This window comes from Podarcis filfolensis (assembly GCF_964270895.1).
Source record: "Podarcis filfolensis genome assembly, chromosome: 3".
Classification (NCBI taxonomy): Eukaryota; Metazoa; Chordata; class Lepidosauria; order Squamata; family Lacertidae; genus Podarcis; species Podarcis filfolensis.
In genome coordinates, this window is record NC_139606.1 from 72157165 (window position 1) to 72171595 (window position 14431).

The following is a 14431-nucleotide window of genomic DNA, read 5'->3' on the forward strand; positions in this document are numbered from 1 at the left end:
CCAAATTACAAAAGGAACGCCACTAGGCTGCTGAGGGCAGCCAAGCCACCGCGTGAAGTGGCAACAAAGCATTTTTTCTGAGAAAAAGAAAAAACCCTCGGGCACCTTGTCTTTAAAAGGTAGGCCCACCCCAACCAAAAGTTCTTATAATTCTCCCACCCCCTGAAAGCCACTGAATATGCCTGACCCCACTTTCACAGCACATTAACGGTTCTGCGAAAATAAGATACATGGCCAAGCCTTAAAAGAAATAGAACTGAGTTTCCTCAGTGTATGCTGTTGGCACTTCACTCCAAAACTTTGGACAACCTCACCTAGCAATCTCATGAAGATGTTAAAACAGCTCAGGGGCCAAGACGGGTACTCTCTGGAACACCATGGGATAACTGGGGAAATGGCACAGAGGAAAAATGTTGAACAACTCCTCTCCCCCAACTCTACTGCTTCAAGAAAAGTTATAAACCCTGCTAGGTGCAATTCAGTATAAAAAGCGTAAGCCATTCCAGTCACGGATCTCCCATGTAATGTGCAGGCTTCGTACAATTCAACTACAATAGAATATTTTGTTTGGATGAAAGCACACACAGTCCTGGCAGAGAGGTGAGACTAAGATATCTTTCTTTTCCTCTCCTCCCTTGGAGCCATAGAGTAGCCAACAGCAATTAGTGAGTTGCTGCTGAAGATTAACTTTCTAATGGCTCTTAGCTGAGGACCTCACTTTGCAAAAATTCTAGAACTTCTAGATCACCCATGCAGCTCAAGTCTATGTTTACCCAGTTATGAGTTCTCAAGTGCACACAGGGTTGCCATCCCAGACAAATCCGCTCAAACGACTTGTGAACCAGTTTTCTTCCTTATCTTCTCTAAAGGAATGGATTTCAACCTTGTTTCTAACTTACACTTATAGCTACTCAGTGAGGCAACACAGTATAGCGTCCCTTCAAAATAAATGACTTATTTCCGTGACAAACAACAAAACCTAAAATAACCATGGATTGCTGAGATTTAGCATATTAAGATGAAATAATCATTAATAAAGCCTTCCGATTAAAAAAAAAAGATTGCTTTTTCAAGGAACTACAGTTAATGACTTGGTCTTTAAAGGTGCATTGTGGTAGCTGCCATGGGCAGAACTATATCACTCAATATGACAAATAAACACACACTAAACTGAGCCAACATGTTATCAATCTGATTTATGCCCCTTTATCTCATCCACAAACACTATTTTCCACCCGTCACTGTTGCCATAACAAATCACTAATGCCTTCTGGAGCATCTGAGGTGGACATCCTGAGCTGTGTGAAGCTGGTGACTTGCATGACCTGAGGCCTCTGACATGACAATGTGGTGTTTTTGACATTAGCAGCCTGGAAGCTACGTGCAATCTGAAACAAGCTGTAGGCATGAACACTCAGTTTTCAGTACGGTATTCCCTAAGGATTGGCTCTTTGACTTGTGGTTTTAATATATTACCTTGGAAAAACATACCCAGGCTGGCCAGGGCTTTTCATGGGCAATGCCTCTGGTGCAGGGATGTGGCAGTGGCAATTTTCTCCACACCTGCTATTGAAAGCTCAGAGCCTACGTGAAGAAAGGTGGAGTGCCCAGAGCAGATTACAGACTACATTCAGAGTTTTGACAGAACACAGAATGGACTTGTTTTGCTCTACACAAAAACCTTTCAAAATGAAACCAAGTTTTCCTCCTCAGGCTAGTAGCATTTGGGTGGCAGAGGGAGAATTTTCATGGAAATTGTGGCAGAGAACTAGAGTTAACACCCCTCCCCACAGTCTGCCCCAGTTGGGCCCACAGCAGCACCTATTTACTATTTTTAAAATATCCATGCAACTATAAGTTATGTATGAAGCACCATAAGTAGTTTGGCCCTGAGAATGTGAGCTATAAAGTTTCCAAAGCTCTTTAAGTGGCATTTGACAAGCCACCGGCTCAGTTCACACTTAACATAAAGCCAAACCATGGCAGAGCAGAAAGGTGCAGGCTCCTGGAGAGGAGATTGTGGCTGCTTTGCTCTTCCTCTGGTTGGTCCTCCTGCTGCTGGAAGCTAAGCCATAGTTTGGCTTGGTGCATTGTATGAACCCCTGGCTCGTAGTTTGTCTCTGCCAGACAAACCATGAGCCTAGGTTCAGGTAACACACCAAGCTAAACCATGGCTTAGCTCACAGCAGCAGTAGGACTGGAGCAAGCCATCTGCAACCTCCTTTCCAGGAACCTGCATGTTCACACATTCATGCTAAACAACTGTCAATTAGCACCAGGGTTGCTTGCTTCACATTCTCTTGGAGATCTCACTACGTAATGGCAGTGAAAAAATATCAATTAGCAAATCAAATTATTTTACAATAGCACTACACAATTTTAAAAATAATTTATATCTAAATCTTCCAAAAAGTAATACTTCGAACATGCACTGATTTGAAACAGACACACAATCAGGACACAGTATATAAACTAGATTTCAAAGAGGAAGACTTGAAAAGTAAGGTGTAATGTTGACATTAGAGGAAAAGATACATTACCATGATATTTTCAAGTAGAGCATCTATTGCGACAATGTTATCAAAATAGGTTCTGCAGAATAATAGGTGGAATTCTTATTAATAACATCATTTATAGATTTCACTACCACAATGACCCATGCTGGTTTTCATTTACTGATAAAACAATAGGTTATCATCTATTTATGAAACCATACCACATAAATCTTCTCCCTGCATAGGCTTGTATGCATTGATCATCTTGCTCGACTGTGCCCTATGTGCACCTTCAAGGACTACATATGGCAACTGGAGCTTTACTGGTAGATTCTAAAATGGATTGGATCCATGCACACAGAACTAACAGAAAACTTGATTTGTCATCTTTGGCAGTGCTATAGAATTGGCCAGTGCTGACAAAGCCAAACAACCCACCATCTGTTTGTTTTACATGGGGGTACTTATCTATCACATTCTTCCTATTCTTCCTCCAAGAAGCTCACAGCAGCAAAAATGTTGCCCCTACAACAATCCTATGATGTAAACTAAAAGATAAGGAGGTAACTAAGTGAACAGGGAATTGAACCCAGATCACTCTTGCCTAAGCTGCAAATTCCAACTTCTGTACCAGACTAGATGGGGGATCCTTCAATTAAGCAAAGGTTCAGAGCAGATGTATAATCATCCGAAGCGCCCTCTCCGATTGCATGGAGCCCGGACAGCCCCGTGGTTTTCCACGGATCTGAGGGCAATGAAACAATCGTTGAGACGGCTAGAGCGCCGGTGGCGGATAACTCATTCCGAATCTGACCGGACACAGGTTAGAGCTCAACGTCAAGCCTACCAAGTGGCGATGGCGACGGTGAAGAAGAAATTCTTCACCGCCTCTATTGCATCTGCAGAAAACAGCAGCAGGAGACTTTTTCAGGTGGTTCACAATTTAGCAGAACCACCTGCAACATCGGGGCCCAGTACGGGCCACATGTTCTCCTGCAATGATTTTGCAAAGTTTTTTGCAGATAAAATCGCTCAGATTCGGGAAGAAGTAGACTCCACCGTGGGAGCAGGGCCAGGGCGGGAGAGTGCTAGAATTCTGTCTAGTCAAGTTGAGTGGGATCAATTCCAATCTGTTACCTCCGAGGATGTGGACAGGCTGCTTGGACGAGTGAAACCAACCACCTGTCTCCTGGATCCTTGCCCATCCTGGCTTATAAAAGCTAGCCGGGAAGGACTGGGCGATGGGCTTCGTGGGGTGGTGAATGCTTCCCTCCGTGAGGGAGCCTTCCCAGACCCACTGAAAGAGGTGGTTATTAAACCGCTTCTTAAAAAACCATCTTTAGATGCAGCCACGATGGCCCAGTCTCAAATCTTCCATTCTTGGGCAAGGTGATTGAGCGAGCAGTTGCCGAACAACTCCAGGCACGCCTGGAAGAAGCGGACCATTTGGATCCCTTCCAGTCGGGATTCAGGCCTCATCATGGGACTGAAACTGCCTTGGTCGCACTGGTTGATGATCTCCGGCGGGCTAGGGACAAAGGTGAGAGCTGTTTCCTAGTTCTGCTGGATCTCTCAGCGGCGTTTGATACCATCGACCGTAACATCCTTCTGGACCGTCTTGAGGGGCTGGGAGCTGGGGGCACTGTCATACAGTGGTTCCGCTCCTTCCTCCTGGGCCGTGTTCAGAAAGTGGTGGTGGGGGATGAGTGTTCAGACCCCTGGGCTCTCACTTGTGGGGTGCCTCAGGGTTCTGTCCTCTCCCCCATGCTTTTCAACATTTACATGCAGCCGCTGGGAGAGATCATCAGGAGGTTTGGGCTGGGTGTTCATCAGTATGCGGATGATACCCAGCTCTACCTCTCTTTTAAATCAGAACCAGTGAAGGCGGTGAAGGTCCTGTGTGAGTGTCTGGAGGCGGTTGGAGGATGGATGGCGGCTAACAGATTGAGGTTGAATCCTGACAAGACAGAAGTACTGTTTTTGGGGGACAGGAGGCGGGCAGGTGTGGAGGATTCCCTGGTCCTGAATGGGGTAACTGTGCCCCTGAAGGACCAGGTGCGCAGCCTGGGAGTCATTTTGGACTCACAGCTGTCCATGGAGGCACAGGTCAAATCTGTGTCCAGGGCAGCTGTTTACCAGCTCCATCTGGTACGTAGGCTGAGACCCTATCTGCCTGCGGACTGTCTCACCAGAGTGGTGCATGCTCTGGTTATCTCCCGCTTGGGCTACTGCAATGCACTCTACGTTGGGCTACCTTTGAAGGTGACTCGGAAACTACAACTAATCCAGAATGTGGCAGCTAGACTGGTGACTGGGGGCGGCCGCCGAGACCATATAACACCGGTCTTGAAAGACCTACATTGGCTCCCACTATGTTTCCGAGCACAATTCAAAGTGTTGGTGCTGACCTTTAAAGCCCTAAATGGCCTTGGTCCAGTATACCTGAAGGAGCGTCTCCACCCCCATCATTCTGCCCGGACGCTGAGGTCCAGCGCCGAGGGCCTTCTGGCGGTTCCCTCATTGCGAGAAGCAAAGCTACAGGGAACCAGGCAGAGGGCCTTCTCGGTAGTGGTGCCCGCCCTGTGGAATGCCCTTCCAGCAGATGTCAAAGCGATAAACAACTACCTGACATTCAGAAGACATCTTAAGGCAGCCCTGTTCAGGGAAGTTTTTAACATGTGATATTTTACTGTATTTTTGGTTTCTATGGAAGCTGCCCAGAGTGGCTGGGGAGGCCCAGCCAGATGGGCGGGGTATAAATAATAAATTATTATTATTATTATTATTATTATTATTATTATTATTATTCAATCCAGTAGATAAGATGATAGTCAAACATATGTGATTCTTTTTAACATTTCACCCATATAAGCTACACTTGACCAAGCTATCCATCTTCTTTTATCTTGCTAAAGAAACTGCTTCAGCTGCCTTCAGCAATTTCCATGTGCTGGGCTTATTATAACATATATATTTTTCCAAATTACACCACCTCCAAATGACTTTTTAAGTACAATCATATAGGCAATGTTTATTTCATTTTTAATATCCTCTTCCTCTTTGCATTGGCCGCAGGACACTGACAGCAGGCTTCTCTATACCTGGTTCTGTGAGCACACCAGCAAATATTCCCTCCTAAAGCCAGGTGCAGCATGACTGGAAAAACAAGCTGACCTTGCTTCCACAAGCTACTACAGCAGCTCTCTCTCCCTGATTAATATATAGTAGCTGTCCCAGACACCCAAAGTCACTAACAGATAAGCACCAGATGTATTAACAAAAGATGCTTTGAATGTTCCACATTCTCAAGCATCACTGGCCATTAGAATTCAATATTTCCAAGAAGCAGATATTATTCCAAAAATTGTGTACCTTTTTGTGTGACATTCAGACTGATAAGAAAGAAGAAATGTAAGACAGTGTTTCTGTCTGGGTAAGAACTATCATCATTTAACATCCATTCCTAAACCTTGTAGAAAACATCCTGAGGTCAATGCCGAATGCATACATTTGCTTTCCACAAGAGTAACATAGTGCACAAAATCATTCTTATGAAGAATTTATATTTTCCTGCTGTTTATGTACAATTTATTTATTTATTGCTAAGACTTTTGCAGATAGATGCACTCCGTTACTGAAACCAGGATAAATAACAAGTTAGAATTAATGTTTCTTCCGCCATAGTTTACACCTAGTCTTATGCATGCCTACTCAGAAGTAAGTTCCACTGAGTTCAATGGGACTTACTTCCATGTAAGTGTGCATAAGATTTCAGTGCTTATCTTTCTATACCAGCTGGTAATATACTAAGAGCGGTAACAAGACATGACATTTGCTAACTACCTTCCATGATTCTCCATCACACATATTTCATGCAACTAACTGAGAATGAGTTGTAAGTGTGACTTACTTTGAAACGTCAAGCAGGAAGTCATTCAATTCAGTCTGCTTAGCGAGGCCCTTCGATACCTGACCAGAACATTTGAAATACTATTGCTTATGTAAGCAAAAGGTTACATTCAAAAGTATGGAGTATATATGCTATCTAAAATTAGATATATATACACATACATATACACATCTTTAGCTTTAGATTTATTGTGTTTACAGATATGCTAACTCGGATTTATTGTATTTTTCTAATTGTCTAAAATGGCAGCTCTTACACTGTGAGCCTGAAGACTTTACTGTTTGTGCCCTCCTCTGCATATAAACTCTGAATGCAGAAACCTAGGATACCAGCTCACAGTCAGTTCTACTAACCTGCTCAGACAGGTAAAGTGTTCAATTTTCTGCCTAAGAAAGATTGTCTTTCCCCCCATTTACTCATCTTATATAAACAACATCTAAGACAAGCAATAACTGAGGTAAATAAGCTTTACCTCAAATCCTTTGGCTGAGTAGTATGTACATGTTCTGGGTTCTTAAAAGAAAGAGGCAGACTCAGGCCTACATCACTTACCACCATTGCCAAGTTCATGGTAGCTCTCTCAGATTTGGTTAGATTTTAAAAAACTGAGTTTGGAAGATTTTATAAAAATATATATATACTAAACTGGTGGGAGTAGCTGGGAAGAAAAGTGAGTTACAGAAGTTTTCATGGTGCAGGCAAAGGATTTTGATTGTCCCTAAGAGGAAAGCACTTGTGAGGGTTAAGAACCATTTGGGTTTTTAAATCTCACTGATTCAGTGACAGAGAGCTAAGTTCATGATTAAGCAAAGACTAGGTGTGGGGAAACACTAGCATGACCTGCCAAATCTCCCCATTTAGTTTGTGCAGCCATTCTGGAGAAGCCATACCTATCTGCCCTGCATCTGAAATCATATATGACATCAGGTGTGAGGCTGGTATGGGCAGTGCTTAAAGGGACAAACAGGAACTTAAAGTGAGTTTCCGGTTTTTCCTTTGCTGGTGCAAGGCACACTTCCACTTGCCCATCAACCAATGTGCAGTGGGAGAGCACCTTGCTCAACGGAATCTGTTTTGTTCTTCCAACACTGCTCTTTGAATCTCTGAAAGCCAGAGGTTCAAAGAGCAGCATGGGGCTGCTTTAAAGTCCTTTGCAAACAGCCTGCCCTGCTCTTTAAACTTGGGTAATTCCATGACAATGTCAACTTACAGACCTATCTTTCATTTTCATATGTAGTTAACATGTTCTATATCATTTTAAAGATAGTTTTCCAAAATTTCATCATCTGACAAAAGTTTTTCAAAATGGCATTTTACATGTGAGTAAAACAACCAGAAACATGACGTGCAAGATGACTCAGAATTTCTCTCATTTTTTTCCCTAATATTCAGTTAAAGACCTCTCCAAGAAAATAGACAATAGGTTAATGACCTTTTTATTGTACTGACAGTTTTGCTTTCTCATTCTCTTCTCAACTGAGAAGAAACTTCATGCACTGAATAAAATCAGATGAACTTAAACCAATAAAACTTATACTGGATGGGTATGTAGTCAGAAGAACACATACTCCCTCCTCCCTCAACAAATGAAAATAACTTTATGCTCTTCCTTAAGATGTTAGCATCAAGAAAATGTGCTGAGATGTTACCTATCAGATGTTTTATGTGCAGCAATTCCTACAAGCAACATAACACCACAATGTGCACAACTTATATAGAATATATGTGTTGTGATTTTGTCACTTAAATCCCTTTTTAGGGTTGTCGTAATTGTTTTCCTAAGAGTTTAATAATTATTAGGCCTTATTATTTGTACCATACCATCAATGCAGGGCACCTTACAGAGTTTTACAAAAAGAGACAGGTCCCGACCCTCAAGAAGCTTACCCTCTGAAAGACAAGTCAGACAAGGGGAAGGTGGACATATGTTAATGCTTTTAGAAGATAGGTAATATAATTGTATGTTTAAACTTTCTAAGTAACTTCAACCTGGGTGTGGTTTAGAAAAGGCAGAACTGGCATTTCTCTACTGGACTCCCCACTTCACCCGCTTTCTTGAAGCATGAAGAAGCTTCTACCAGCTTCCTCTCAGATTTATCAAGGAGCCGGTCTTATTCTGATTCATCTCCCTAGCTAAACTGAACTGAATAACCAGGCTCATCTATACATACAGGTATTCTCCTCAGGAACCAAAGGCCTCTTGCTGAGCCTCAGTTTAACAGTACAACCCTGTAAAAGGCTGAAGGCAGTTTTGAACAGAAGTGTAAATGTTTGTGGGGTTTTTTCAAATATTTTAAACTGAAGAGACAAAGGGGATGATGCCCCTATGGTAAATGTAATTATTCTGAAGGAAAGCACTGAAGCAGAAACAGCCACTGAAGCACTGGTGCCAGCTGGGCAACTTTGTTGTTGTTGAGTTTGAGGGAAATTGAAAAGAAAATTTGTTGACCAGGTGCTGGCAATATTATGTTCATCAATATAGAATCCTCTTCTTTAAAACACAAAAAGGACTTTGTTAACATTTGTCTTCCCTACAAATAAATATAAAAGTTGGTTGAAAGGGGGGGGGGAATCACGAGGGGTTTCCACAGCCAAGTTTAAATTCCAATGGGCATTACAACTTCTCAAATGGACTTGCTGCTGACCTTCAGCAAACGCACAATAAAGTGTCATTTTCACAGGGTCTTGCTATAAGGCATTTGTGCGTGAGACAGTGAATTGTCACCAACAAAGAGATCTTGGACCTGGTTCTCATCAACAGAGGGAAATTGATCGATGAAGTGGAAGTGCTCGGAAACTTGGGAGGAAGTGATCATGTTCTCCTGGGTTTCAGGATACAGAGGCAAGGGGAAACTGAGTGTAGTCAGACACGCACTCTGGACTTTTAGAAGGCCAATTTCAAAAAGCCGAAGGAGCTACTGGGTGTGATCCTGTGCTCAGAAATACTTAATGAGAAGAGAGTCCAAGAGGGATGGGAGTTTCTAAAAGGAGAAATATTGAAGGCCCAAATGTAGACAATACCAAGAAGAAAGAAAAGTGGGAAGCATCTAAGGTAACCGGTGTGGCTGCATAAGGAGCATACAGATGAGCCGAGAGTTAAGAAGGGCATTTATAAGAAATGAAAGAAAGGGGAAATCACAAAGGAGGAGTATACATAAATAGCCAACAGCTGCAGGGGAGAAGTCAGGCTGGCTAAAGCTCAGAATGAGTTCAGGCTTGCAAAAGAGGTTAAAAATAATTATAAAGGTTTTTTCTGCTATGTCCAAAGTAAGAAGAACAAGCAAGTGGTGGGTCCTCTGTGTGGGGAAGACGGAGAAATGCTATTGGGTGAGAGAAAAGGCGGAACTACTCAACACCTACTTTGCCTCTGTCTTCACCCAAAAGGAAAGCGATGCCCAACCTGGTGAGAACAGAATAACTGATGTAAGGAGGGAGCTGCAGTCCAAGATAGGAAAAGAGGTAGTAAGGGAACACCTAGCTACTTTAAATGAATTCAAATCTTCAGGGCCTGATGCATCCAAGGGTACTAAAGGGGCTTTGTCTATTATTTTTGAGAATTCTTGGAGAACAGGTGATGTCCCTACAGACTGGAGGCAGGCAAATGTTGTCCCCCTCTTCAAAAAGGGGGGGGGGAGGAATACCCAGGTAACTACTGACCAGTGAGCTTGACATCGATACCTGAGCATTTAGAAAAGGATGCTGTGATTACTAAGACCCAGCATGGGTTTCTCAAAAATAAGTCATGCCAGACCAATCTGATTTCTTTCTTTCTTTTTCTTTCTTTTCGATGGAATTACAAACTTGGTGGATCAGGGAAATGCTGTGGACATAGTGTATATTGATTTCAGTAAGGCTTTTTGACAAAGTCCCCCATGATATTCTCGCAAGGAAGCCGGTAAAATGTGGGTTGAACAAGGTAAATGTTAGGTGGATTCATAGCTGGTTGACTGACCGAACCCAAAGAGTATTCATTAATGGTTCTTTGTCATCCTGGGAAAATGTGACAAGTGGGGTGCCACAGGGTTCTGTCCTGGGCCCATTGTTGTTCAATGTCTTTATAAAAGACTTGGATAAAGGAACTGAGGGGATACTCATCAAATCTGCAGATGACACCAAACTGGAAGGGGTAGCTAACGCTGCAGAAGACAGAATCAGAATTCAAAATGACCTGAACAGATTGGAGAACTGGGTGCAAGCTAACAAAATGAATTTCAGTAGGGACAAATGTACGGTTCTGCACTTAGGCAGAAAGAACCAGATGCACAAATATAAGATGGAGGAGACCTGGCTTACTAGCAGTACACTGGTACCTCGGGTTAAGTACTTAATTCGTTCCGGAGGTCCGTTCTTAACCTGAAACTGTTCTTAACCTGAAGCACCACTTTAGCTAATGGGGCCTCTTGCTGCTGCCGTGCCGCCGGAGCACGATTTCTGTTCTCATCCTGAAGCAAAGTTCTTAACCCGAAGTATTATTTCTGGGTTAGCAGAGTCTGTAACCTGAAGCGTATGTAACCCGAAGTACCACTGTACATGTGAAAAGGATCTAGTGGTCTTGGTGGACCATAAGCTTAACATGAGTCAACAGTGTGATGCAGCAGCAAAAAATGCTAATGCTATTCTAGGCTGCATCAACAAAAGTATATTGTCCAGATCAAGGGAAGTAATAGTACCACTTTATTCTGCCTTAGTCAGACCATACTTGGAATACTATGTCCAATTCTGGGCACCACAATTTAAGATGGATGTTGACTAGCTAGAACATGTACAGAGGAGGGCAACCAAGATGATCAAGGGTCTGGAAACTAAGCCTTATGAGAAGCGCTTGAAGGAGCTGGGTATGTTTAGCCTGGAAAAGAGAGAAAATATGATAGCCATCTTCAAATATTTTAAAGGCTGTCACATGGAGCATGCTTGTTTTCTCCTGCTCTGGAGGGTAGGACTCAAACCAATGGCTTCAAGTTGCAAGAAAGGAGATTCTGACAAAACATTCAGAAAAAACTTTCTGACAGTAAGAGCTGTTCTGCAGTGGAACAGACTCCCACAAGAGGTGGTGGACTCTTCTTCCTTGGAGGTTTATAAACAGAGGTTGGGTGGCCACCTGTCATGGATGCTTTAGCTGAGATTCCTGCATTGCAGGGGGTTGGACTAGATGACCCTTGGATCCCTTTCAACTCCATGATTCTATGCTGGCCACAGCTCATTTGCCAGAAAATCTTTTAGCAGCAGCATCTACCATTATTTTCCTGGCTTCTTGATTATTTTAGTAGGGAAAATCATTCCAGTAAGCACACAAAGAGTTTAATGTTAACCCAAATAATGTTATATAAATAAGTTTACAATGTTATGTTAGTTACTATGGAATTACCCACCTACAATTTAAACTCTTTAAACCTCTAATTTTTTGGAGGTTTAAGGAGCAGAACAGGGCTGCTTGCAAAGGGCTGCTGTTTGAAGTCCTGACAAGTGGGGCTTCAAAGCACAGCATCACCTGATGTCACTATGTCAGATTGTCTGACGGACAGACAACGACCCTGCCCACATCTCAGTTTTGACCCACCAGAACCTAGCTTTATTAACAGGAACAATACTTCCTATCAAATTCTGGCAACACACTTTACATTATGAAGGGGATATTTGTTGCAGTACTGTAAAAACTTTATGTTAAAGGTGCATTTTAACTGACTTTGCGAGTTTCTCCTGGTTGTACCTGTTGGCTATATATACACATTGCCATCTGTTATGCTGACTGTTGTACCATTCATTTCAAATCAATAAAACATTGTGGGGTTTTTAAGTTGCCCCACAAGCAGTTGGCAGATAAAGATCTGGCCCACCAGCCAGAAAAAGTTCCCCATCCCGGCGTAAAACTCTGAATCTGGAGGATTTCATACATCAATGGATTGTAATAACATAAATCCTGGGGTCTACTCTGAGTATGGCTAACACTGGCTATCACCCAAAATATTTTTAAAAGTATTGGGTGGGTCTTGGGAAAATGGAGGCTCAAACTGAACTTTAGGACACACACATGTCATGCTCATAGAAATATATGTTTTGACTTGTCCACATCCAAACTTGCATCTCGTGTGGTGAGAGCTTGATGTGAACTGGGTTCAAGTCAAAAAGTAATTATTAAGTAATTGAATGACTCTCAATTTATGCTAGGGTTACATTCCAGGGATAGCACCTAAAGCCAAAATTGCATGTAGTCAAAACAAATTGGTCTCAACGGCAGATGGAATTGCTGAAACACTTTTCCTGGATACCTGCCCCCTAATTTGCCAAGTGCGTAAAGCTGAATGTACATAAATTAAATGCACATAAGTTGCAAGTTATCTGTACACCCTTTTGAAATACAGATAATGAAATATAACTTGATTACGTTGTCAAACAGTTTACATCAATCAGATATTACAAAGCTGATTGATCATGTTTTATATTCCTAGAATCTGTTTACTGCTTTCCTAAAAAAACAAAAACTTTTTCCACGGTCTTACCTCTACTTGATGTATTGCTACAGAAGCCCATGCAAGATTCGCTGTTGCAACCTGAAACAAAAGAAAATCCTTATTTCCTGAACTGTATTAGTGACCAGCCACTCTGCTCCTGCAATGCCCTGTTTCTGAGTCCTCCACTGGCGATAGCTGGCAGTAACATAATTGGCTGCACATTACACAGAATCGTAGAATTGTAACTTTCAACCAGCATGTGCAAGCATGCTGCTCATTCACATTCAACCACAGTTTACTTTCAACCATAGTTTATTTTCAGCTTGATGTGATATGTCAACCAGATCAATGATTTGGCCCAGTGGATATTAATAATGTAAAATCTGATCCACAGTTATGAAAGTGGCTTCATCCCTTCCCCATAGCAACATTCAAATACCCACTATCACATTTAGGCTTTACCTCCTGATGGCTGAGGAGGAAGGTGTCATTGCCCCAGTGTCGATAAAGCTCCAAGATACCAATCAAGTCACCAAGTGTAGTAACTATTGGCAAACAAAGCACAGACTTGATGCGAGTTCCTGATTCCAGTCCAGTACCTTTGGGAAACCGCTCATCCTGGGAAGGCAAGCACAGTTTTAAACTTAATGGTGTGGTTTTTTCCCTTATCGCTAAAGTTATGTCAGTTTTGTCTATAAATCTGGGATATCTCTGTTGAAATCTTGAGGACAAACTCACAGCCTAGCCTTCAGGTGTATTACAGATTCTGTTCAACATTGGCAAAGGGGTGTATAAACACACTATCAATGCTAGGCCATGTTGATTTATAACTGGATAGATTTTGTTCTTTCTGAAACAGCCTGCATTTTGGGGATTGCCTGATTCAGCTCAGGGTCTGAGGTTAGGTCCACTTCAGGAAAGAAATTGCACCATTGTTTAGGAAATACATGAAGAAGAATTACCGGGAAACTTGTTTGAAACCTCTTTTTTCTTGATTGAACTGATGATTTAAATCAATCCACTTTGCCTGAACAGAACTCACTCCCACATAGGTATGAAAACATTTGCAGCCTGACATTATTTTTTAAAAAAGTAATTTACCCCCAAAATATCTTCTACTAATAACGTTTTTCTAGATTTGGCTACATATGCAGATACTGTAGTGCCAAGCATAATGGGTCCCACAGGAACAAGATGTGGTTGTCCATCCTTCACTCCTGGTGGCGTGAACACACAGAGGCTCTAATGGGAGGAAGTACAAAAAAACAAAACTGCATTTTAAATGTTTGACTCTTTCCATAGTAATCATAATGTTATACGGTACTAGAACAATCCTGAAATCAGTAGTTTACATTCATTTACATTTTTTGAAATGCTGAAATACGGCATTGTTATTTGGGGGCAGGGGAAGGTTAATTCACTATTTTGTCCTTATGAAACTTTTCCAACTCAACTGATTTTGCTAAACGATGCAACGCTCCAAATGAAAATAAGCATGGATGGAAAATTGCTATGGAGGTCATCATAGAAATGGAATTCTGCTTAAGGAATACTCTTGCCAATGGGAGCAAATTCAA

The 14431-nt window shown here is 42.1% G+C and overlaps 1 protein-coding gene across 18 annotated transcripts in view; it reads right to left on the bottom strand.

The window, feature by feature from the left end:
- Window positions 1-14431, bottom strand: part of PDE10A (phosphodiesterase 10A) — a 183791-nt gene that overhangs the window by 24285 nt on the left and 145075 nt on the right. For 12 of the 18 annotated variants that reach the window (XM_083605845.1, XM_083605842.1, XM_083605843.1 and 9 more), the window contains 5 exons: window positions 13956-14096; window positions 13317-13472; window positions 12903-12953; window positions 6406-6464; window positions 2541-2592 (listed from right to left, as the gene is read on the bottom strand). In XM_083605845.1, the coding sequence (XP_083461971.1) occupies window positions 2541-2592; window positions 6406-6464; window positions 12903-12953; window positions 13317-13472; window positions 13956-14096 (459 nt within the window). Of the gene's footprint in view, window positions 1-2540; window positions 2593-6405; window positions 6486-12902; window positions 12954-13316; window positions 13473-13955; window positions 14097-14431 lie in introns of all 18 variants that reach the window. The other 6 variants (XM_083605857.1, XM_083605851.1, XM_083605846.1 and 3 more) reach the window with 1 other exon arrangement.